The sequence below is a fragment of the Halichondria panicea genome, chromosome 1 (genome assembly GCF_963675165.1).
Source record: "Halichondria panicea chromosome 1, odHalPani1.1, whole genome shotgun sequence".
NCBI lineage: Eukaryota > Metazoa > Porifera > Demospongiae > Suberitida > Halichondriidae > Halichondria > Halichondria panicea.
Window position 1 is genome coordinate 10632649 of NC_087377.1, and position 27116 is coordinate 10659764.

General features: G+C 39.5%; 3 protein-coding genes across 3 annotated transcripts; 1 reads left to right on the forward strand and 2 right to left on the reverse strand.

Annotated features, from left to right (window-relative positions):
* The first annotated feature begins 418 nt into the window (after positions 1–418).
* On the forward strand, positions 419–7122 carry LOC135345856 (uncharacterized). Its single transcript, XM_064543333.1, has 9 exons — positions 419–526; positions 1728–1862; positions 2374–2574; positions 2850–2999; positions 3483–3698; positions 4368–4538; positions 4970–5170; positions 5369–5524; positions 6862–7122. Exons 1-9 carry the CDS (start codon positions 463–465, stop codon positions 6996–6998), a joined length of 1431 nt encoding a protein of 476 aa, XP_064399403.1. The 5' UTR covers positions 419–462; the 3' UTR covers positions 6999–7122.
* Positions 7123–7631: 509 nt separating this feature from the next.
* Positions 7632–18854, reverse strand: LOC135345707 (hemicentin-2-like). The gene is made up of 14 exons (XM_064543154.1): positions 18709–18854; positions 18288–18587; positions 17910–18182; positions 16351–16653; positions 12278–12556; positions 11148–11314; positions 10429–10567; positions 10088–10200; positions 9777–9939; positions 9275–9610; positions 8959–9081; positions 8407–8470; positions 7944–8349; positions 7632–7883 (listed from the first exon to the last, which is right to left on the reverse strand). The coding sequence occupies exons 1-14, from the start codon at positions 18785–18787 to the stop codon at positions 7818–7820; spliced, it is 2811 nt and encodes a 936-aa protein (XP_064399224.1). The 5' UTR covers positions 18788–18854; the 3' UTR covers positions 7632–7817.
* Positions 18855–18961: 107 nt separating this feature from the next.
* LOC135345844 (uncharacterized) lies at positions 18962–27111 on the reverse strand. Its single transcript, XM_064543322.1, has 18 exons — positions 26970–27111; positions 24959–25225; positions 24852–24905; positions 24748–24795; positions 24656–24688; positions 24415–24597; positions 24233–24345; positions 24103–24180; positions 23974–24046; positions 23790–23911; positions 23674–23725; positions 23181–23261; positions 22607–22681; positions 21687–21797; positions 21377–21535; positions 20679–20864; positions 19335–19553; positions 18962–19182 (listed from the first exon to the last, which is right to left on the reverse strand). The coding sequence occupies exons 2-18, from the start codon at positions 25158–25160 to the stop codon at positions 19094–19096; spliced, it is 1878 nt and encodes a 625-aa protein (XP_064399392.1). The 5' UTR covers positions 25161–25225; positions 26970–27111; the 3' UTR covers positions 18962–19093.
* Between the last annotated feature and the right edge of the window lie 5 nt (positions 27112–27116).

The window sequence follows — 27116 nt, forward strand, 5'->3', positions numbered from 1 at the left end:
AACTGCTATGATCACTGCCGTCAATATCACCAAAACAACAAGCAGCATGCCTCCCACCACCGCAGCAATGATCACATATAGATTACATTCTCTATAGGAAAACACAACATACACATACGAGTGTCAACAAAATTAAGAGCATTAAGCAGAAAATAACGTAGTAAGGCAGAACCTTAAGTGATCGTATTATATAAACAACATACATTTCACCCTCTCAGATCACCTTTGCTTCTCAATCTTTCATTGACAGTGGGCATCATGCATGAGCTGAGGTTGGTGGCTGAGATTGTGGTGAGGCTGTACAGTTTGGAGTCTAAGCAGTAGAGGAGCTGGGCTGACAATCAATCCTTGGCACTAGCTGGCCACTACTGCGCATGCGCACATGGTCAGCTCCACCCACTTTGAGCAAGCAAGGGGGTTTCTGGGGCAACTAGGAACAAAAAGCTACACACAGCTGGTGCAATGTCTGCAATTTTACTGAGAGCTTTTGCTCTGTACCTGTTTGTACAAGCAGTCAAGTCTCAAGGTACATGTGTGTAGCCAACTGTGTTCATGTGCTGTTATAAATACTTTGCAAAGCTATAAAGTACTTCATATTTATCGATGTAATTACAGAGGCAGAAAAATTTATTCCACTTTTGAGTGGTGCATCTTTTTGAACCCTAAAAAATGCGTTTAGCCCAGCTGGCACTTAAATTATGGTAGTGCTTTATACCGTACTTATTCGATTTAAGGCAACACTTCAGAATAATTACGAAGCCAGAGGTCGTTCTTTTTGGAGGTTTAAAAATTATATTGCAGTCCTGGTGTCGCATATTTAGAGGGTCGTATCTAATTAGAGGTTACTCTACTATCCTCAATTACAAGCCGCTTAAAATTAATTATTATAGCGGCTGCGCCTGGAATGAAGGCTTTGGTTTGACCTCTATTTAGAACGCGACATAATGTCAACGCAGCAGTTGCACTTTTGGAAGTCTGAGTCGCATATTTGGAGGGTCGCCTTAAATCCAATAAGTACGGCATGTGCTACAGCTAGTATAGTGCAGTCTTTTAGCTCAGGTGGATCTATATAGATACAGAGGCACATCTTGATTGTCCTGACAAGTTGTGTCCTAGCATAATACATTTTGTTCTGCCATCAGGTGATATTGGTCGGACACTAAATTACCCATGCAATGTCCTTAGTAATCTCTATAAAAAAGACGGGTTTAGGGAAGGTAAAGTATATATGCTTAGCTAGAAGCTTACCTAGTTGTCTTGTCACTCTACTACATAGCTATAATTATACTAGAATGTTTGCAAGCATTAAATAATTATGCGAACTTTGCGAGGGTTGATGAATTCTCAACAATAAAATTGTAAATATACACGATCCTTGCAGAACGCAATAGTTAGATTGCAAAGGGTCAAATGTTCATTCACAATCACCTGCAAAATAATTATTCTAATAATGGTATATCTAGGCCTACTCTTGTAAATTGAACAAAGACACATGGCTGATATAAGATCATTATTTTAGTGCACATACCTTTCGCCTTCAATCTTTGCATGCTAGGATGTTATAGGCCAAAAAATTTAGGTAACTAGGATTTCTCATGGTAGTGTTTTATATCACGATAACCCCTACTACCAAATTATGCCTTGATGTTACGCGACCGTGTATATAACACGACGCGCTTATAACCTTGACAACATAATATATCACTGCCTGCTGTATTTCTATATAGATGCAGTATTTCAGTTCGCAGACAACAGTCCTATTAGAGCTGTTGAGGGTGCTACAGCAGTACTATCGATCATAACCAGTTCTACATTCTCTTCGTCTGTTACAGTCATGATACGGCGTGTTGGTGGAAATGCAGGTACGTGTATATGTATACATGCATTATTATTATATGTAATTATGCATGTACCGCACTTATTCGATTTAAGGCGACCCTCCAAATATGCCACACCCTCGATTTTCTGACTTTTAAAAATAGTGACTGCTGCATGTGTTGACAATTTTTTTGTTACGTCCTAAATATAGAGGTCAAACCATAACCTCCATTCCAGGCTGCTAGAAACATGTAATTTAAGCAGCTTATATAATCGAGGATAGTAGAGTAACCTTATACTTCCTGCGACCCTCTAAAATGATTATATGCGACACCAATACTTCAACATAATTTTTTTAACTACAATCGCTGGCTTCGTAATAATTTATAAGTGTTGCCTTAAATTGAATAAGTACGGTAATGTGCAGTACATACTTATAATTGGGTATCGTATTTAAGCTATAATGGCTATTCATGCATTTAACCTGTGTGGAAACATGTAGACTTCCATAAATAATAATTATTAATGAAATACATATACTTTCTTTTTGTGCAGTTAATCAAGACTTCTCGTTAGGCAGTGATAGCTTTACAGCTACCTTCAAGCCTTTCGATACACAGCAAGATATAAACATAGGACTCAGTTCTTCTGTTGCAATTGATGGATCTAAGGATGCAATGTTTGCCATATCAGAAAGCAATTTCTATACCATCGGTACAAGAAATGAGATGAAATTGATTATCGAAGATGGCAATTGTACGTACGTTTAGTTTGTGCATAATTATAGCTACAATATTAACGGCCACCCCTATAAAGAAGGGCCAACTATATACAATATACGGGCCATTGCACGCATCCAGATCCTATTCTGCATGTTCATATGTACGTGTATAAACAAGGTGGACTCGACAAAGCCCATGAAAAACTATTTCCCCTAAATGTGACCATTATAAATTTCCACTGTAGTTATTTTCGATAAAAAAATGATTATGTGACAGTGTGCTATATAATAAGTTCATCATCACATGCAGCGTTTCAGTCAATCTTCTTTGTCAGCAACTTGATGCCATACAATGAATGGGGCGATGCTGTCATCGTCATTAACACGGAATTGTCCGCCAATACAATGGATCTTACTAGTGAATTTACCATCGAACTGGTAATATCTGATGGAACTGCTGGTCAGTTAGTATAATTATAATTATGTGCACATGCACACACATGCACATGCTTTTGTTAGTTCCTGGTGCTTTTAAATCCCATCTATATAACAACTATACACGTGTCTGTTCAGTACGTAGATTACTATAATTTTGATGGAGCTACGTCCGCCGGTACATGTATATATATGCATGTAAACTGCTAAAGAGTTACAAAACGATACATCGATCGCGATCAATAAATAATATTTTTGCTTTTCGATGAAGGTTGAACATTCTAATCACTTTGCACTATCTGTGTGAGGGAACGGAGATTTAGAGTACTTAGGTAGTTGTGAACGTTGGCAATATTCCACAATAAATTCGATGGCATGAATCAAAATACCAAAAAAACTGCAGCTAAAAACATGTTAAGACCTAGCTAAGTACCAGCTCATGATGTAAGGTTGAACATTGATTTTCTATTAACTTACATGTGTTGCCTTGAAATTGTGACTTCTGCAGAGGAGGGTTTGGACTTCAGTGTGGATACTCGGACAGTGACTCTATCCCCTTGTTCCGGATCCGGGTGCAATACACACATCTTTGAGAGCATTTCCATCGCACCCGATAGGATTTTGGAGGGTTCTGAAATGTTCAATGTATCTTTCGATGCTAGCAGTCTTAGTTTACCTGGGGCAATTCGCAATTTTGGACAACCGACAACAATTGAAATACGAGGTGAGAACCGAGGATTAGGTTAATTGTTTTGTGTAATAGTGCTGGTTGCAATTTTGTCTGCGTGTGCATGTCATAAGACCAGCACAATAATTATTTGACTTTATAATTATACTCAAGATCACTTACCAACTTCTACGTGAATTAATGAGCACATGCTCGGGTTTGCACTGTGCCATGTAATCAAGAATATGACTTGATCACAGACTTGTATTTTTATACATGTACGTTTATCAGTAACACCTGTTGAAGTTAATAATTTTTTTTATAGGTTGCATGCATGGTATCAAGAGTATAATTGTAATAGAGAAGAGAGTAACGAATGTAGGCATACTGTACATCAGAGAGTAACGTATCTGTAACCTGCACACTGACCAATCCAAGTGTGGGTGATGTATCTACTTTCTTGATAGATTACATCACCCATGCACGCTTGGATTGGTCAGTGTGCAAATAGAAAGTAGATTACATCACCCACACTTGGATTGGTCAGTGTCCAAACTCCAAGCTTGTGACAGATACAGTAAGTCACGTTACTCTCCACATACAGCATCTGATACACAGTATATGCCTACGTTCGATACTCTCTTCTCTATTATATACTCTTGATGGTATGTACAGTTATTTGTTGTCCATATGACTTATTTAATTGCCATTGGTCTATATTTTCAGAGATACCCCCAATGGTCGAGTTTAACCAAACAACTTACCAGTTTGCAGAAGGAGGTGATGATATGGTATGCTTGGTGATCCGAGCTATAGACTCAATCAGTGATAGAGTCTCAATCACAGTGACAATCACTCTAGCAGGTGATTCTACAATCCTGGATGCAGGATCAGGAGGTACATACTACATAGGTAGATTTACATGCCATGCATGTACATACTGTAAAATGCTTTGCGAGAAAAAGACCTACAATTTGCAATCTAACTTTTGCGATTTGGAAAGGTTATGTTGTCATAAAAGTATCCGTAACACTATTTTCGTTGCGACGCCATTTATTATAGCAGTCGTAAAGTTTGATGCTCACAAACATTCTTGTTCTAAAGCACTTTCGCTTTGTTGCAAGCAGCTCATTTTATTAGGGCATGCGTATTTATACACTCTTGTACAGTGTATATACTTGTATATACATGCGCATGGATATATATCTAGACTAAGAGTGTATTATTTTTAGATTTGTACCCGAGGACGTGCAGTTCTATGTATCCATCCCTAGAGGGTGTATAGCATATATATGTACACTGTACATGTATCTTTGTTTTTCTTACAGATTTTGGTTCTGGTCAAGTTAGCCACAAATTTGTTTTTGACTCAACAAGTGGCCCACTTGTGTGTGAGTCCATTGAGATCGTAGATGATAACAACTTTGAGGGGACAGAACGTTTCTCTGCAACATTATCGAGAACCAGCTCTAGTGCAGTAGAACTTTCAACAATATCTGCTGAAATTACAATTACAGATCCTAGTAATGGTAAGTATATATATATGGATTGCTCTCCATTAGTGAGACTCATTAATTTTTGTTACAGAATGATATTAACAGAGCCAGCTCATGATCAGCTAGGCCTATAATAGTGTATGAATAATAATTATTAGAGGGTAGTACTAATGTATTTGCCTAGCTTCAAGTGATGATAATAGCAATCCTCTATTGTTCCAACTCCTGCAGACATCACACAGTGTAGTGTGGTATTTACTGACCAGCAGTACGAGGTTGACCCCGTATCTGGTGACGTGACTGTGGAGTGGGCCGGAACTGGACCAACTGCTGACATTAATGTCAACGAGTTTACGTGTAATCTGCCTGATGGAATGTCTACAGATTGTGAGTTAATCACCATGCACCTCACCATACAGGAATACCTTAGTTATATCCCAGAGGAGGTCCGACACACTCACGTGATGCAGTTTTTAATTAGATTGATTTATCCATGTACATAATTATGTACCTTGATAACTGCATGCTTATCAGATTGAAGTCATAAGTCAAAACTTACGGACATAATTGGCTCTTTTATGGTGAACTGACGAGATATTCACTCTTACTTTTGTCATCGTGTTGAGAAGCCATTACACCTTGCTACTTGTGTACAGTACTAATCCTTCTATTGTGCCTATTATTATAATTATTGTCTATAATAACATGCCCAATTAGTATACCTAGATCTACCCTGAATTAAAGGGCCACTTGGAATCGAGGCTTCATATACAGTGGAACCCCTCTATAACGGACACCTTTGGGAATAATGTTTTGGCCTTTATACAGAGGTGGCCTTTGTTGAGGGGTTGTTTTGTACACAAACTGTTCATTTGGGACCTGGGTGCCTGGCCGTTATATAGCAGCTGGCCTTTATTCGGAGGTGGTTGTTAACAAGGGGTTCCACTGTATGTAGAAAGAATCTTGCTATGAAATTTACACGTTTTTTTACATCACTTTTGACATAACTTCCTGTTGTACCTCCTTTAGTTATAGCACCTGCATTGCCACAATAAATAATAGTTAGACACCTCCAAAACAGTGTCTAACTCATTTAGATACTAGTGCGCATGCGCAAACCGCTTGACTACAATACAATTACTTGACAACGGAATACTAGGCATACTAAGTAAATTTGCAGGTCCCGTATTACTAGAATGTTTTGCGAGCATCAAATATTTGCAAACTTTGCAATGGTTGATCAATTCGCAACAATAAAATCTGCAAAACCTAAATTATTACTAGTAAATACACACAATCCTTGCTAGAACGCAATAGTTAGATCGCAAAGGGTCAAATTTTCTGCTGATTTGGCTCCTTCGCAAAGGTTTTTCACCCACAAAATATTCTAGTAATACGGTACGGTATACAGTGGAACCTCTGTTAACAACCACCTCCGAATAAAGGCCAGCTGGTATATAACGGCCAGGCACCCAGGTCCCAAATGAACAGTTTGTATACAAAACAACCCCTCAACAAAGGCCACCTCTGTATAAAGGCCAAAACATTATTCCCAAAGGTGTCCGTTATAGAGGGGTTCCACTGTATACTTAAGTCCCATAGTATACATGTACATGCTCTGAGGCACTTTCCCCATGTACTTCCCATGTAGATCTTATCAACTAGTGTCTAATAATAATTATCAAGTTTACATATACCATCTCCACACATGCACACACACGTAGGCACCAGTCCGTTTGTGCTCACTGGTCTAGCTCAAGGTGACCACACCTTCTCAGTAACACCTCGGCAAATCAGCGATCCTAGCCTGCCTCAATGTAGTAGGGGATTGATTGGTCAATTCATTATCATCCGACTTTAAAGCCTGCATGCATGTTAATGCTATTTTATTAGTAGATAGATACGCCTCAAGTTTATTTTTAATCTATACTATGTTTCCTTCGCATTACTCCTCAACACATACAAACTTGTACAACAATAATTATATGGACCTCAGAATTATCAATCAACATTTGGGGTACGTACATATTCATAGTGTGATTTGGAATGAGGGTGAAACTCAACCTGCCAAATGTTGAGGTTGGTACCAATTGGAGAGGGGCTGGGGGCGTACCCAAACATGGGCGAACTTTTATTAATAGATGCCTCGATTTTAGCAACTTTTGTATGCTCTCTGTGACATTTCTGGTGAACACATGTACGTGCATGAGTGCAGCTAGGGCACCCGTGACGTCGAAGAGCCTTACTGAGTTAACCACCACCGCCATTAATTTTACATCACCATAATTATATATACACAATCGAGAATACCTTAGTTATAATGAGGCATCTGTTTAATAATAGGGGATATAATTACATGCTGTTTGGATCACAGTAGCGATACCCAATACTATGATATTATCCTATGGATACTGAAGATTATCACGAGTCTGTGCCAGTAACTGCACGAGTGCCAGCTATTCCCCTATTCTAAACCACAAAAGGACATACCACATCATTTAATTGATCAGTTTTAATTATGTGTTCAAATGAAAAACTCGTGTATATGAATCATGATGCCTTAATTTTTGTGGCATTATTTTGAGGCAACTGAACATAGTTCACACATAAATGCAAATTACTTCAAACAGAAAACAGCATATTAAAACACATCTATGAGTACAATTGGTAAGTAATGAGCCTAAACGTCGGTCATGTAGCTTGTAGGCATTGTATCCAACACACTGTCACATGATAATCTGTTCATCTGTTAGTAAGACCACAAGAATAAATTATTTTTCACAAAACGGGAATTTTAGAAACTCACCATTGGTGTGCTCTTTGATAGGGTGCTATCGTTTGAGTTGTTAGGTATCACTAGTAGGTGATTCTCTGACACGACAGACCGGACGTCGTTACGGTCACCACTCAAGCTGGTCTGTAGACACAGGTGCTGTCTATTGTTCCCCTCAGGGGGACTGTAGTTGTGGGGTATCGACTTGCTACTTGAGTGAAAGTCACTAATCTTGATGGTTAAGCTATCATTATGCATGTCCACGACTGTGTCGAGATTAGAGCCACTGACGCTGTTTTGAGTGTTCAGTTTTGTTACGGAAGAAGAAAGAGAGTTGGAGTAGAGGGGAGAGGAAATGCCTTCCCTCGTCGTCGAGGGGGTTAATGGGGGGGAACGTACAAACGAGCCGGCTCTACGACCATTAGGGGGACTCTTGAGTCTGTGGGGGAGGGAAGGAGGTTAGAACTGAAGAAGTAAGTATAATGCATTTACTTACGCAAATGAATCTATGCCGTTTTCCAAGTCAAGTGAAGATGGTCGTATTCCACGAGCAGTGATAGCTGCATGTACATGTACATGTGTGTATAATAATGTGTTTGTGAGAAGCCAATTAAAAGCTTAGCTGCATGGAGCTTGCATTGCATGGTATAATTATTGTATAGTGCGAAATTTTCGAGGCACTTAAATTTCGTGGAATGGCCTCTAAAAGTATTTTGTTGAATAAATTTCATTGGTCAAATGACGTGGTGCTTAGTTAAAGCTTCTTGGATCGAGGATTGCTAACTCAAAAAAACAGCGAAAATAATTATTAAGCCCCTCGGCTCGAAAATTTCTGCTATACGGTAAAAAAGCACTTGTACATAGTTGTGTGCTAATCATAGTATAGTTATCGCATACTTATTAAACTTGACTAAGAAATGCTATGAGACTATTTTCAGTTAATGGTTAATGAAACTGATCAAATCCTCGTATACAATTCAAAGTAGGAATTAAAGCAATAACTATTGGGAGAGAGAGAGTAAAGTCAAAACTGTACACACTCACTCACCAATTTTCCTTCCTCTGTTGCACTTTTTCCTACAAACTGCTATGATCACTGCCGTCAATATCACCGTGACAACAAGCAGCATTCCTCCCACCACCGCAGCAATGATGACATAAATGACATGCTCTGAAGAAGAAAACACAACATAATTCACTATATACTATAGAAGGTACACATACACGTATATAGGGATTGGAGTCTTAAATGCGAAAGGGAAATTTACAGATAACGATAACAGATTGAAGTGGACAGTAATGGTATATAAAGTGTACGGAGATTGTAAGAACAAATCAATGCATGGTCGTATTCACCCTCTCACCTTTGCTCTCAATCATCCCCACTTCGCTAAACGGTCCATCTCCCAGCTCACTCCTCCCAGCCACTCTAACCTCCGCACTCTTCTCCAGTCCAGCTAGCTTCAACACAACACTGTGCTCAGTATCAACACCACTGGTACCATTCCCCTCCATGGAGATAACAGAGTTCGAGTCATTGCTAGCGATTACAAGTTGTTCAGGTGAGGTGAGGACAGCAGATTGAGTATAGTTGATGATGAAATGTGTTATGGGACTTGAGCCTTTCTTGATAGAGAAGCTGATAGTGTGGTAGCCACTGGAATGAGTTACTGTCAATAAAGATGGCGGACTGGGAAGAGCTGGAGAGAGAAAGGTGTACATAACTATATGAACTGTATTGAAGTCTTCTATTGGACTGTATACTCAACTGCATTACCAAACACACTATAGATCCTTATGAAAATACATGTAAAGGGAAGAATACAGTAACTAGTAAGCACTCAGTGGGTTCTGACAATCACTAACCTGGTAAAGTAGCCAATGTCTCTTGCGCGGTGGTTGGTCCGACAGCATTGATGAGTAGTGCACTGACTGTGTACTCCGTATCAGGATCAAGATTTACTATAGTTAGCTCCCCGTCTGACACATCCACTGACAAAATGATGAAGGGGTCTCCATTTAGCAGAACCTGGAGTGGATAATGTTGGCTAGGTACTTTGAGCTAGACCACTTTTAATAATAATAATGGTAAAGATCATCTTATTTACTTTTAAAAATTAATATAATTGTAGTGTTAGTTAAAGGGTCAACAAGTTTACAAGTAACAAACAACTAACCTGAATGCTGAAGGAAGTAATGTCAGATCCTCCATCAAACTCCAGTTCCCAGCTGACCAGCATTGAACGCCCATCGAGAAGGGGTGTGACTTGGAACAGGGACAGACTCGGCTCTGCATGTGTAAACAAAGCAATTTGCAGTAAATAAAACAAAAAACAGTGTTAGAGGTGCACTATTCTGGCTACTAACTACAGATGTCAAAATTCCACAATTGTAAATTTCTCATGGTCATAATTATGTAAATCACTAGCTCTACTAGAATTCTTAATTCTGGCCTCGATCTATCCCACACAAAACTGAGTGCTATCAATCGATCTGCACACAATCCATACACACTCACCCCTTGGAGCTGGTGTGTGTGTGACAGTAACGGAGGGAGTACTGAGTCCAGCAATGTTCCCAGCCATCACTCGGAAGGTGTGGGTCTCCCCAGGCAACAGTTCCGACAGGGTAACAGAGGTGGAGGGGACAGTTTCAACCTGCATGGGTGAAAATGGTTCAAAAATTATAGTGCACTCATAATCAAAAAATAATTATGCTCAATTATGACATGAACTGACATAGCTCATGGAATTGGGTGCAATGCAACAGTTACTTAGTAAAGTCGTGTCTCTGGCAATAAAGTTTTGGCTTAATAAAATAATTATGTTGTTCTATACTTGTCAGTACATCCCATTGTTAGCTTGAGGGCATTTGTACATACAGTGAAACGGATGCAGCCTGACCACAAACTGAAGCAATAGTGATGTGTGTATGGTCAACTTTGCAAATGTTTGTATACAGCGGCTCTTTTTTTAATAAAACACAATGGCCGTTCCCACGGCATTCTACAATGAAAAATTAATCTGATTGGACGCTTTATTACATCTCCCAGCTGCTGGGAAGTTACATGTATGTATTTAGATGGGTAAACAATCCAATCGTGTATATAGTGCCCTCGCTAACTGTTGGCAGCTGCATTTCAATTAACTGTCATACAATGTAATTACACCAAAACAATACTGAATTTGTATGGTTTAGATTTATAAGTACAGTTCCTTGTACACTGTCAATTATTACCTGGGCATACTCTTCGTTATTTATGCTTTGCTCAACGACGTAAAACTCAGCGCTGTTAAACGATATCGACCCAGACATCTCCGTTGGCGCGTTCCAAGTCAGTGTCACTGTCCTGTCATCGTTGGGGTCAATTGTCAGCACCAGGTTGCTAGGTTCCGATGAGATTTCTGTAGAGCATGCAATACACAGTTAGAGAAAGTAATTTGTGTGCACATCTCCCTATAATTATTAATCTATGATATTTATGAAGCTATTAACTATACCATTGTGTAATTTCATGGCAATAGAGCAGCAATGTAGAAATGTAGAGGCCATACAACAAAAATTGTTCCCATAGGCTGGAATACGCAGTTAAAACAGTATCATGTACTATATGTAGGTACCCACACTGCATGCATGTGCAATGATATCATAAAAGTGCCCGCGATGTGGTAGTATGGTTGTTATAGCCACAGGGAATACACCTTCTACACTGTAGGTCTTTAACGTTTTGAGAGGAAATCGATTTATAGATGGAATTAGTCTTATATCACATAGTGCGAAGAGTAAGCTGCACACCGACCACTCATATAGGCTCTACATGTAGTAACCTGTTCTGGCATCCTATAATCCTGTCTTGCTTGGACTACCCTCCCATGTTCCATAATCTAGAGTGGTTGGACAAAGCTTATTGTCTTTTTCACTATATAAGAAGAATTTCATCCCACATCCTCCATTGATAACTAATGCTGGTGCCACAAATAAACATTTTCCCATGCTCCTCAAAACACAAATATTTGGTTAGTTACTATCCATTTTGTTTGTCTACTACAGCACAACAACTATTATGCCCACAGGCTATTGGTTCACACACAATAACAATAGGTTTCCCCAACAATGCTGTCCACCACTACCTTCAGACTACATCAGAGGAAGATCGAGATTAGGCTTGATCAAGAGACCTCTGATCCAATGCAAAACTCAACAGTAAAGTCATTAATTGTTGCACGTTGTGACTATTGATTTAGTATAATCGAGGTACTTGTGTGGTACCTTCTCTGAACTATGATTAGAGTAAGTAAACACAGATAGAGACAAACCTCAATTGCTATTAGCACTTATATAACTATACAACTATTTCATCCACTTACCCCATAGTTGGAAATCATAGTTACGATCGTCCATCCCATGTTCGTTGTTTACTTCACAGCGATAAGTCACAGTATCTAAAACATTATAGTCCGATATCTCTAACGTTCCATTTTCATGAATCCGATATTTCGAGTCTTCGGCAATCAGTCTCTCACCATCGTACCAAGCTACGGTTGGACTGGGGTTTCCAATGAATGGACAGTCAAGATACACTTTACTGGCAGTACTGCTGACTCCCTGCGTGATTAGTCCAGTCTCCAAGGTGATGAAGGGCGCCCCTATAAGAATGAATCATTAAGACTATAGAATAATATAACTTCTACTATTGATAAAATTTTTATGCTTAATTGTGTGGGTCAAATTAAATTCGAGCCTAATTGGCTTGTGGTCAACTTTTTGAGACAGATATATAGCTCAAAGCAATCGTACAGTAACCATGCAGCAGCCCAGAAGCTCATCATTAGCCACAAACTTCTTTCATCAAGCCTATTACTGGCTTCAACCATTGAAATCTACTTGACCAACATCTGCAAAGAATGTGTATGGGTTTAGTGTAGGCTTTCTGGTCTACACAAGTTGACCACAAATGTGTTGCCTGGGCCACCACTAATTAATTGCAGCTGGAGACTTTCATTCTATGGCTCTCAAATTGGCTCAATTGACTCAAGAGCACCATTTGTTATGGAGACAGAGAACTTAGTGGATCAGTCCGATAATTATAATTATATAATTGTACTGATTCTTTCCTAGTACATGTACTGATTGAGGACTCAGGTAAATCGTAGTAACCAGACAACGTATACAAAACTAGCAATGATTAGAGTGATAACCTCCGCTACTTGATATTTTGTTTGCTGTTCATAAAGACATGTTTGAGCGCATTCACTGAAAGACAGCTAGATTAGCCGTATAGGAGGAAATTGAGTGCCGCAATCTCTCACTTGCAATATAAATTATACAATGTTTTGGCGATTGAGTACCGGCCACAGTATGTGTATGTTGTAGGCTAAGAGGGAAGTAAAAGATTCTGTATGCCGTTGGAGTTAAGTGTCGACAGTGGTATGGAACAGTCAATGACACCAAAGGAGGCAAGGTATGATGACGAATTAGAATCGAAACTGCTCGAAAACCGAACTCGATCCTGCTAAAACGCCCCGTAATTGGCGTGGTGTTTGAATGTGGTAATGTTGTACCTATATCTGGCAAAATGGTGCACCAAGTTTTAGTTTTTACAGTGCCTTGTACGACAATGTCAACAGCAACCATACAAATTCTATAGAGGTACAAAAACAAGACCCCACAAGTATAAGCAACACTTAGCAATAGCAGCTAGTAGCTACAGGACCAGCTGCACTGCAGTAGGCATCTGTTCACCACACATAGACAAAACTCATGCCAAACTCTTGCTTATGGTTTGCTAACAATGAGTGAAGCTTTGCTGTACATGACTTTGGTCACACCAATCTAATTAACCTTACACTGACAAATTCTCACTGGAGAATTAGTGAAAATCACTGCATGCACCTGTGTACCTATCACCTCTGTACAGCTGCACTTCTCTGCCTCGCTAGTCACTTAATTAGCTTGCGTATTGAAGTACTATAATTATAGTTGCTCACAAGTAAAAATAGATACACATTTTATCAAGCACTCTCCACTATACGAAATAGCCATCACTGCTTTTAATTAGTGATTCAGCCCTCTCTTTTTATACCTTAGAGTGCATTTCCGGCATTGTTTCCCAGATCTCCGGTTTTGTCAGTATTTGTCTCACTGTCAACAGAGTGTGCAGCATGGACAAGTGTGCACTAGCTACAGCTACCGGTTAGTAATTGTGAGCCCCTACCTCTGTGGACATTATAATTTGTTTTCCTTCGGTAGTCATCATAATAATTATGTTAAACAAGACAACTTTTATACATTACTGCATGACATGTGCGTTAAGGTCAATGTACCTGCAAACCCATACAATACGGAACTTAACTCTTAAAGTGCCCTCAACTACAAACACAATGTACAATATACAGGCTGTATAAATAATTATGCAAAGACGCTATTGACCGTATACGTAGCTAATGCTTAACTTACATGTACCTTAAAGTGCCCTCAGCTACTAACACAATGTACTATATACAGCTATGAATGGTATAATGATATGCAAAGAGCACATAATTTAATTACCATACAATAACCTGAGTGTGTGGGAACTTGTATTGTTAACTGGATGGAATATAATTAATGCCAACGAACTATTGTCCCTATGACATTCAACCCCTACCAATACAATAACCGAGTGACCATATAACGGTACGCCTATAGCAGGTGACACTACATGGTCTGACTCTTAGACGCTAGGAGCGGGGTACTAAAATAATAATATACGCACTGTATAATTATATCAGACATTCGCGTTAAGTTTTCTACAACATCACTAATTAACCTGCTTTTTATACATGTAGTTTTTTTCAATATCCAAAGCTGCTTAGAATAATGGTGTAAGTTGTAAGTTGCAATCCAGGTGCAATTGACTAACCTCAGATCATCAATTAGTTAATTAAGAGCCAATTGTAAACACAATTTAATTGCACTCAAAGAACCCAGCTACAAGTTTAATAATTTGTTTGCAGACATTATTAACTCACTTATAGTAAATATAGTGTGCCAGAGCTAATCTTCTCAGAAAACTAATCCCAAATACTATCAATAATTAATTATACATTCTGCATGTACAGGTACATGCTTTAGAGTATTATAGCTTAATTAATTGCTGAGCTTTCCTTGGTATTGCATTTCCTGGTGGCTAGTAGTTACAAAGACTAATGGGTACAGAGCTTACACTAGGGGGTGTATGCATTGAACCAATTCAACATGTGAAAGGCATTCTATGATCCAGAACAGTTATGAATTGATGGCCCGACTCTTTCAATGGAGCACGAGCGTTCTCTCGTTACCAATTCACAGCATTTTGCACTTACTGCCTAATAAGTGAAATCGTTGTGCCAAAAGTACTTACTTTACTTTACCACACATGGAGCAGCTACAACCATACCTCATTGATTATCAATATTAACACACCATAAATTATTATGCAAATCAATGGGATACCTCACATGAATAGAGCTCCATTGTTGTTAATAACACACCATGCGTTCATGCAAATGGTATACAATAGACTCTCGTTAATCCGGCCACCCTTGGAACAGTGCAGCTTGGCCACATTTCTGAAAATAGCTGCGGCTAAAAAACGACCCTACCTCGAATCTAATGGTGGTTCTATCTCGAAGATAATGAATCATTATGCTATCTATTAGCAATTTTATCTGTCAAACCACACCCAAAACTTCATATCCGGGCGTAATAATTACTAGTTTGGGACAGCCAGTAAACGGAATAGCAAACGGCCGCATTTCAGGGTGAGTTTTTTGCAGTAAACACCTAGCTAGCAATCCGTGCCTGGCCGGTATATCGAGGTGGTCGTACTTCAGAGAGCCGGAAATAAATACTGTAGCATAATTATAAGCATCGGATAGTGAAAATCTATTTTGGCCTCCCGGCTGTGAAAAGATCAATGCTTGTGTTACTAATGCCACCATAAGGCGTCGTTATTAACACACCGTGTAAATGGCTAAACATGTAATAACATAAGCATCATTTGATAGTGAAAATATATTTAGGCTCTCTCTGCTATATCTATATAGTGCTTCATAGTGTGATATGTGAGAAGACCAATGCTTGTGTTAACCAACACTACCGCAACGTGTCAACAGACTAAATTGTTTGTTAAGTGGCTCTCACACTTACACTAGGATAATGTTTCAGTGAATGCGATCCTCACAGCAAATAAGTTAACTTAAACAGTATGGTTAATTGGATTTGTTTCTTGAATGATGCACATAAACGACCCACTTGAAATTTAGTTGGCTACAAATTGGTAGTAAATTAGTACGATTTCTTCAATAGCTTCAACAAGCTCCCACACACACACCCCACACATACATGACTGTATAATTATGTACTTAACCTTGCACCAAACTATTATAGCTATGTATAGCTGTGCTGTTTTGATACTTACCTTCAATAGAAACCATGTTGTTTTGCGTATCATTTCCTGCTGCATTACTGACTTCGCATGAGTACACACCAGCATCATCGTACGAAGCTCCCGTTACAGTTAGGCTACCACTAGTAGCATCGATACTGTATCGAGTTCCAGTTAACCGTGCACTCTCTGTAGAGTCGTGCGGTGTGAACGTCCACGAGTGATTCAAACGGTGAACAGCTGTAGTTGCATCATCATTGACAGTGCAGGAGAGGTTGAAAGTAGCTCCCACCATTACTGTTTCATCAAACTGTGTTCCAGTGACAGTCGGTCGATCTGCAGTAGTGAAGATATACTATTAATACACTCACAGACTGATTTCTTCGACAAATGTATACGGCATCCAATGACTACATGTATATGAAGTGCACACATGCACACTATGGGTGCTAACAACATAATCGAGAGGTAATTACATGTTGACTGCTGTTGACAACATTTATACAAGTGTGACTAACAGAAGCATTAAAATCTCTCCCACACTCGCTGGCTCCAAGGTCGACGTGTCGGACACAACTATACATTGGTTGAACCGAACACAGTGACATTTGACTACAAGCATTTGCTACAGGTCATTAGTTTTGTATGCAGTGAGTTTGAAAGAGTAGAAAGGAAGGTGACACTCAACAATGTAAACAGATACCCTACACATAACGTGTGCTGGTACTTGAAATTTGAACTGTAGCTACTGCTCAAAAATTCACACACTCTCAAATCAATTCCTGTCATGCTTGATTGTATTGCCACATAATTATAATTAAACTTTGTTGCAGAGCGTCTTAAGCAATGGATACTAGCTAATTAACCTGGCTGCTCAAGTTGTTGTAGTAAACAAAGTGAAGCACTATACGTGCAAACGGGAGACCACAACAGCCACTTATGTGAGACACTGATCTCAAGTGGGAAGTAAACTATTTCCTGTTTTATCAACCGAGGTTTCTCACGGACAATGCCGTGGCCAGGGAGCTGGCTATACAATGCTAATGATCCTATACAGTGAATCTATCAATAGTGAGAAGCACAAGGAACAACATCCCATGATCGAGACCACTCACCCCCCCCCCCCCCCGAGTCAAGACATAGCGATCCATTGGTAGCCTCATACATATACCGTGATATTCTTATTTATTTTGTCTGTATCAATCCGATTGATTTTACTGCTAATAATATTATTATGCAACAGGAAGAAACCTCTCAATTTTGGCTAATTTGCCAAAGGCTTCGGGAATTATGAGGGATGCTTGACTCAAATTTTTCCGTTGTTGGGCACTTTCTATAATTTATTTGAATGAGTGTTGGGCAATTGTATGTGGGGGCCATTGTTTGTATACACACACGTTTCCCTTTAACTTTCATAGTTGAATTAATTCTCGGAAAGAGGAATGAAACGAGACTTCACCACAAACACAAACACTATAGCTTGGTTTCTATTAACCACAAACACGAAAATATTCCTCTGGGTATACCAAACAAAAAAATCACAAGGGCAGCAGTAAACCACATGGATGCGTTTACATACTTATATAACTTACTTAGAACAATTAGTTGAATTTCTTTCTCCTCGCTCCCAAAGCTGTACGATCCTCGACATTTGTAGAGGCCAGCATCATCTGTCTGCACGTTGGAAATTCGATACACGCCAAAATCACTGGCAGTTGAGTCAAACTGTTGCAAGAGGAGGGTATCACTTTCAACTCTGTACCAATTGATGCTTGGTGAGGGAGAAGATTGTGCAGTGCATCTCAGCTCTCCGGTCTGACCAGCTACAGCATACTGGGGGGATTCAGCTTCCACTGTAATCTCAGCTACAAATTAATAGAACTTTAATAATACAGAACTGTGAACTATAACGTTATAGTCATAATTATGACTTATTTTTATCATAGAAGAACCCATGTAAAATTTCTTACTTCCAATTCGAAGTGTATCTGTAGTAGATGATACTTGCTGAAGATTAACAAATTCAACAATGCAACTGTAGCTCCCTGCATCATTGAACATCAGTGAAGTAATATCCAACCTCTTCGTTCTTTCGCTCCCAGACTCGCTGTGCCTAGTGCTGCTGCTTAGGTCTATGATTGTATTGTTGTGTTTCCAGATGAAGGAAGAGATAGTGTTCAGTGATGAGTCGTAGCCAGTTACCGTGCAGCGAGCAACGGCTCCATTGCCATTGATGACAACGTGTTCGACCTCAAATTCAAAGGAAACTTCTGTAGCATAGAAAAGTTAGCTGATAAAAGAATATTGTACTATCTCATCCATGCATAATTATTACTATCTAGTTTTTAATATGCATTTGATGCTGTATGATTATAATAATATAATACTCACGAATTATTTCTTGTGCAGTAGCATGAGATAGTACACTTAGGAACAAGTACAAACTCCATAACAATAGTGAAGCCATCATTTCGTCTAATCCTCTGAGTCTCTGTTTGATAGTGGAATACTATTTTGCTGCAGCATTCTGCTTTTATATTCAGCCTTAGCCTCGATTCAAGCGCCTTAAACTGCGGCCTGGAATCGAAGCTAATTCAGCCCATAAGTATAAACCGCGGCTAGTATTATAGGCCTATCCAAATGATCATAATGATACACTTATTATACATGTATATACATGGAGTCTACATTCAATTCAGAACAATTCACAATTCACAATTCACAAAGAAAATTCACAGTTTGGTACGCAGATGGTAAATGAGTACCACTGCCAGTTCTACCCTACAATTAAAACGGCTGCAATCTGGTGGGCAGGGAGGTTCACATGAGGTGCTATGCCAGTCCATCTGCAGGACTTTATAGCAGCTGCAATGAAAGAGAGAACAATTTCCCTACATATCGTGCATGTGAAATTCTACCACAAGGAGCTTTCAGCTAGGATATGTGTAAATATCAAATCCTATATAATATATACAATAAATGTACAATGCAGCACAACAAATATGAAAAACACTTACCCAGAGACACACAATGCCGTACACCTGAAGGAGCACAAATAGGCCCAGGCTGATATTGGTCAAACAGAGAGATGAGTGTTGTTGCCATGATGATGAGGGCCATTGTTGTCAGTATGATTCCACAGTATACAGCTAATCGTAGATTAGGGGAGCCAAACATTAATGGGTACGCAATAGCTCCGATCCAGGTGCCTCTATCAAGCCATTGGTAATTATAAGCTGCAATCAAATAACCTCCGATAAATGTACATGTGTCATGTTACTGAAACGTTTCACGTGAGCTTTTTGTTTACTGATTTCCAAACTACACGTAAAATATAGATAGGCAATGATATCACTAGAATGTGTTATGACTACTAATGAGCATCAAAAATAAGCAAATATTTTTCGCAAAAATTAAATCTAGTATTTCTATGACATCACGATCCTTGCCAGAACACAAAAATTAGACTGCAAAGTGTTAAATTTTCTGCTGATTCACAATGGTTTCACTAGCAAACATGCATTCGTACATGCTGATGGCAAATTTTTACAAGGAATTGACTTTTAAACAACAAATTGCTGACACTTCCCGTTGGACGCTAAGCAACCAGAGGAAGTCCGACATGTGTGCACGAATCACTACAAGTTCAGTACATTGATGTCATTGCGGTCGCGTGATAACGTCCAGGCCACAATGCACTGAACTTGTAGTGATTCGTGCACGCATGTCGGACTTCCTCTGCTAAGCAGCAGTAGTGGCTTGTCCTACCACTGACATTGGATTGTAGGTGTCGGGTTATTAATTTTTAAATTGTGTTGTAGAGCATGATTTGAAAATTAAAACTGCTTATGCACAATATATTTTATGTCACCATTGATTCTAAGCTGTACAAATAGCTGTACAAATATTTATATAAACGTATCATGTCCTACATTACATCGCTGAGGCGGAATCCGAAACAGGGGATAACAAGTGAGCCAATAAACGGGGCAGGCAAATTGCAGGCCATATGCTGGGGCACAATCTGATAATTCAATAAACCATAAGGCTACGAAACGTTATGCGACTAATCTTATTTCCTCTATTAAACGCCACAATTTCAATGGGAAAATAAAGGCAATAATTGTGCGATATACCGTATAATTTTCGTGGGGCAAAATATTCGTGGTTTTCGTGGTTGGAGGTCTGACCACGAATATTTTACCCACGAATGAAGCGACCTTGCCTACCTTTACCTACAATCCAAGCAGCAACCACGAAAATATTACCCACGAAATGTCTCAATATTCCTGAACCACAAATATTTTGTCCCCCGAAAATTACCCGCTATACGGTAGTCATCAATGTTTATGAATTTTTACCTTGATCGTTCAAAGTTGGGTCGGCAGTCTTATGTTGACATTGGTCGTAGAGGGATATTAACGTAGTTAGGGTCATCGGGAAGATACCACAGTATGCAGCTGGTCCTAGGTTCTGGGGGTATGTCAGTCTGTCTGCAAGAGCTCTAATCCAGGGTGTGCCTCTATCAAGCCATCGGTACTTAGATGCTGCAATCAAATAAACTTCAATAAATAACAAGACATGTACGTTATAACTGGCAAAAGTTTCATGTGAGCTTTTTTGTCTACAGATTCTAAATGCGAGTAAGTACCGACATGTACAAGTCTATTGGCATGTTCTTACTAGAGATAACCTTTTACTTTGAAAATGGTTATTCGCAAAAAGTAATGAGCGTGCAATTAACAATGCAGCATTCTGTGGTGAATTGGCGAGAGTCATAAATATATTCTTGTAGACCTTCTGGGTAGCTATAAGCCACTGCCAATTAAGCAGTAAGTCCTGCCATTCTAAGCACGTGCTACACATGCTTGCTAGGTACATGTACATGCAGATCAAGTGAGGGCCAGTACATGTAGTTTCAACGAGGCAGGCAGCAAGGTGTATAGAACTGGTTACATAGTGCGTATAAAATAGCTCTGCATTGCAGCATGGGCACCTCGTGCATTGTTGGGGGTTTCTGTGAGACTATGCTGGCATTATGTCAACAGGGGGCACTCACCAAAAGAGGGATGGGAAGTGTAGCCTCTTCCGTGACACATAAATGTAGCCAAGATCAGTGCACATGTGATAGCCACACCCACAGTGCCAAGGTGAGCTGGTGGGAACTTGTGCTTCTTCAGTGGGTCCTTCCGAGAGACAGAGCCACGAGTCTCGTCATCTAAGAACGTTAAGAGAACAATACTTATAAAGGACGTGTGAGGCTTTGTGCACTCGCTATAATATGTTTATACAATCACAGTTTAATACAACAGCCTGAAATCGTCATTATTACTGTTCATCAGGTACTAGCACACTGAACTGAGTCATACCTGTACCTCCTGATTTAAAGCAGCTCCGTTGTTTGTGAGCCACAGCACTTGAGGTGTCCTCTCCAACCTTGACCTTCTGTTGGACTACAAGTGCTTCTGCCTCTGGGTCATCTGAGGAACGATAAGAAGTGGAGTCCACGTAAACACACCTCGAGATAATGCCCTAGGCTATACACACGTGCACGCAAAAGCTACGTACATGTAGTACTGAAATAGATACACAGAATAGGAACTGTCGTACCAGACTCACACTGTTAATCAGACACTCATATAATTATACACACTCCCATTCATTATGAAATCATACTAATTATGATGGCAGTACATGTAGGTGAAACCATAGATTGAAGAGTTAGAGGGATAGGAAACGGAGTGGTGCACGTGATGATTTTACATTGAATCTGCAGTGGAGCCTCGAAAACTATCTGCGTTACGCCCTATGAACAAGGCTATTAAGCAACATTTTGCCGGGTAACTCCCTCAAAATATAAGAAAGTTGTGTTTCCTCGAGACATCATCTCTTTCAGCAATTTATAACACGCCTAGTCCATGAGCCACGTGTAGTACTTGCTAATGACTGACCACACCCAGTAAAAAGAATAAAGAACTTTATAAGTTCCCAAGGCTGTTTTAGAGCTAATGTAACATGTAACGTGTAAGCGTGCTGGTTATGATTACTACAATAGGTATAGACCTTGAAATATAAGTGAGTTGGACGGACTAAGCACAGTTACTTGTAGTTTATTATGCACTGGGTGTAGAAATAGGTATTGTTGTGATATGATTAAACCGCAGCGTAGCGCGGATGTATTCGAGAATACCAACTGTTTCCTATCCCTCTAAACTCTTCAATCTATAGTGAAACTATACTGCCGGGCACAAATGCAGCAAAAAAAAAGTCTGAAAGCACAGATGCTCACCTTGATCCAAACTCTGCATATGACCTTGTACGACAGGGGTAATCGAAGGTTTCTCTTGGATATCATCTTTACACTCTGTATGGGTTTTTATGACATTGTAATAACAAAGAACAAGAGTAGTGTTCAGTATAACATTTGATGGGGGACTTCATTTTTACCCCGTGCGTGCACAGCAGGGGTAGAGTGATTGATGTGTGTGTGCGTGTGTGTGTGTGTGTGTGGTGTGCGTGCGTGTGTGTGTGTGTGTGCGTGCGTGTGTGTGTGTGTGTGTGCGTGTGAGCTGTTAGACACTTTCGTGGACTGCATAATTAACTGCTTTAACTGCTAATGAGACAGTGTTGAAAAATAATAGGCTACTTATAGTTGAAACGTGTAGGCGATCTTTGAAGGTGACAAAATCGATCTAATCGTTGCTTTATAGATTCACGATCATCCCCCATAATGTTAAGATAATTACAGTATCTGTTTGCTGCTGTGCAATGAAGCTCAACGCACGCACGTGGTGAATGCTCTACGTATGAGCATCTTAATCATGGTATAGTTGAGTTATCAAGCTAAGTAGTGCATGACTCACCCAGGTGGCTCATATGTGCTGTCACGAGGTCCTTGTTGTTCAGCTTTCGAACCAGAGACGATGACTTGAGCGGCAGAGGGACTGCACTCAAAATAGATACAATAAACATTAGATTACATGCACCTGCACCAGAAGCACATGCTCCTTCAGGTACACTATAACAGTATACGTATGGGCATGTACATCATGTACAACCCTTTTTTCACCTCCCTTAATTGAAATAAAAGCAAAAATGCTACTCGGAGTCTAGCATGTGGCAGGCCCACTGTGTGTACATGTAAGGTGTGCATTTTAAAGAATTGTACAGTGTACATGCATGCACTGTGTACACAGCTACCCTACTGAACACACTTCTGCTTGTATCACATGGGTGGTAATGTATTCACTACAATGACCGTCTTACACGTTACCACTAGGCTTGTGTCCCAAGTACAAATGCACCAAAGCAATATTATTTTGTTACACACGTACTGAGTGTAGAGCATATACATACCATAGGGTGAGCCATCATCAGACGCTTGAGAAGCACTGGAGGAAGACGTGTCCTACAGAGGCAATGACGTACATATGTTATCAATAACAAAGTATGAAATCACCACATGGACTTACTTCTTGAATGGTTAAATCGTCAGGAGGCTCGTAGTTATCAGAGAAAGGCTGTATCATGACAGATTCAGATGTGTAACCGGATTCCTTACTGAAAGGCACAGTCCTAGTCGAACTTTTCAATTCTGTACAGATACATGTATCAAATGTGTCATCAAAGTACTGACAGCATTGTACATGCTATTACCTTTTTCAGGCTCAGTGACTTCCTGTCTAGGTTGTGGGGGCCTACGTCTCGTTTCCTCATATGTAGTCAGAGGCTTAGATTAAAGACAGCAATTGTAAATGTTTACACTTCTGAAAGAGTTATATATACCTTGCGTCTTCGTCTTGGAAATTCACTAGAAGATTGTTTCGTATTGGTAGTAGCCGGTACTTGCGATCCACCTTGAGACTGCAAGTTAAAGAACACATGGCAACACGTAAGAGTGGCTTGTTAATCTTACTGCATCCTGGGGATTCTCCTGAGATGGACTGGATTGTCTATGACCGTCAGTGTCAATACCCCCGGCCCCGGCAGCACCTCTATTTTCCATAGGAATCACAACAGTTGGATTTTCTACGCATAACAAATAATTATCCTTATCAATGTTATGCACACAACTCTGTTTGAAGTTTTGTTATCAACCTTGATTAGGTGGGTTTTGACCTCCACCAGGATTCTGTTTATCACCACAAACTGACGGAGGGACACTACGTCTACGTCCAGGTTTACATGTACGATAACACCACCAGACGCTGAATACTACCGCCACCACCACAATGATAAGGGTGATGATTCCAGCAACACAATATGCTGGAATGTATGGGTCTGAAGGAGTGGAGATAATTATTAGACATGTACACGATAGGGATCCTATAAATATGACCATTATCATCCTTCATGGGTGGGTCAGGGATATCTGCAGTGAGAAAGACGAGCGAATGAAATCAGAACATGAACAATACTTTACTTATGTACCTGCTGTACTGTTGACATTGGGCACAGTTGAGGCTGTAGGTGACGTGTCTGCACAAAACTCAGAAGTAAATAGAATAGACAATAGTCATAAACTTTACATGTACCTTGTCCTATCAGATCAGTAGTGTCTTGAGTGGAGACGGCTTCAGTAGTGCTGCCTGAGGGGAGGTTGTACCCATGCACTACGTACAATATAACATTACGGACTCACTTGGCCCGCAGTAGCTGGAGTTCCTACCATCACTAAAGTGTGACACACAGCAGGGAGGATCACCAGTGTAGTTGCTGTTGACGTTGCATACATACGAATCGACACCGTTGCTGAAGCACAGTCCTTGCAAAACCATGCGCTCTATGAGATCCATGGAGCAGGGTAATCCATTCTCAGACTGGAGGATATTACAATCGCCCATCTTTATTGTGAAGAGGATGGGATTATTCTCTCTTTTACATGTGAATGGTGTCCAGGACAATGTCCCTATACATACAAGGTACATGTACATTAACTAAAATGTTATTAAATGTACATGTACCATCAACGTACGTACCATAGATATCTACCTTTACCTAGCTCTCAGTGTAATGCTGTATTTCAAGTGATACACATGATTGGTCACTGTTACATAAAGCGACACAATAATACGTTTTGACTGACAAATCCAAACATACATTATTTCCCATTGGGTACAGCTACGTGTCTAAACTTCAGGGTCCCGTGACAAGCCCAGAATTAAGGCTTTCTAATAGCCAACATGATCTAAGCAGTTAGTGTTAGTGTTAGGTTTAAGTGAGATTAGAAGAAGCCTCATGCAAGGAATACATGTACATGTACAGTAAATCAGTTGTTCTAATTATTCCGGACACTTCGCATGCTCTATAAAAATCTGTTCCAATTATACCTTGTTCCAATTATACCTGGACAATTTCCAAAACAATTATTTTTTGCTGTCCGATAAATTAGAAGATATACAGTAATACCTTTACGCATTGTATGGTGCAATTACTATTACAACGAGTTGTCAAGCACGTGGTACAAAATAAATTTCACTTTACTTCCCTGACTATGTTCTGTCACAAGTTTTAACGAATGTGCATTAATATTCTCCTTACCATGTACAGTGCATCCAGCTTAGAGAGTAGATTACCACAAATTTGTGAGTAGCTGTACTTAAATGTAAATATCTTTTGATCAGAACATTTCTAAGAAATGGTGTTGATACCAATGTGTAGGTGAATGAACAAGCTACAACATACTCAAAAATGTTTCCATGGAAACATAAGGTGGTGGGTTTGTGGTGATTAATAGAACAACAGCAAATTGTTATAGTGGGTAATCGGTTAGAGTAATAAAACAGTAATCTTGTACAGCTAAGGTCCTAGACTTCATCACATAATTGTTCAATGGTTTAGGTATCCTGACCATCCCTTTTAGGGTCTTACATATGTTCACAGTGTTTATAATTCATGATTTACTGGTTTTCAGGTACACTTTTGGTTAGAGTAATAACTTCTGAAAAATTAATAGCTTAGCTTTCAAATTTCTGTAGTAATTAAGTTTAATGGGCTACATTTTGATACCAAGAACATCCTATACCATTGCTGAGATAACACTGAAAAGCTACATAATTTACTGTTTTGATGACATCAGCAGCTGCAAACCACAAACCAATGACGCTTTAATCACTTTATTAAGACAGTACTTAGTAGAATATGTAGTTTTTCAGTGATATCTCAACAATGGAATAAGCATAGAGGATGTTCTTGGTATCAAAATGTAGCCCATTGATTTGTAAACTTACCAGAGAACTTTTAAAGCTAAAAAAGTCATTCACCTACACATTGGTATCAACAGCATTTCTTAGAAATGTTCCAATCGAAAGATATTTACACTTAAGTACAGCTACTCACAAATTTGTGGTAATCTACTCTCTAAGCTGGATGCACTGTATATATAATTGAATTTTAGTGACTATCCCGGCCTCATTCACAATATTGGGTTACCCATGGGCACATTTAAGGCAACCCTCCAAATATGCGACACCCTCGATCTTAGGCAATAATTATTCTGACCTCCAACGGTTAATTAATTAATTTTTTTATGTCGTGTCCTAAATAGAGGTTAGGTAGGACGTAAAAAGCTTTAAGTGAACTGGCTATAGCGCTATACAGGCTACACTTCAATTTCTGAAGCAACTTTTAATAATTAATTACCTGAAACTTACCTGAGCTGGTTGACTGAGCTGGTTGACTGTCCTTCCACTATGGATACCCACTGTTGTACGAAGCTGAAAGCCAGCAGAGCCTGTACTATTACCTTCATGGCCTCATAGATACAAGAGAATTCAAGAAGACAGAAGATGGGCCTCAAC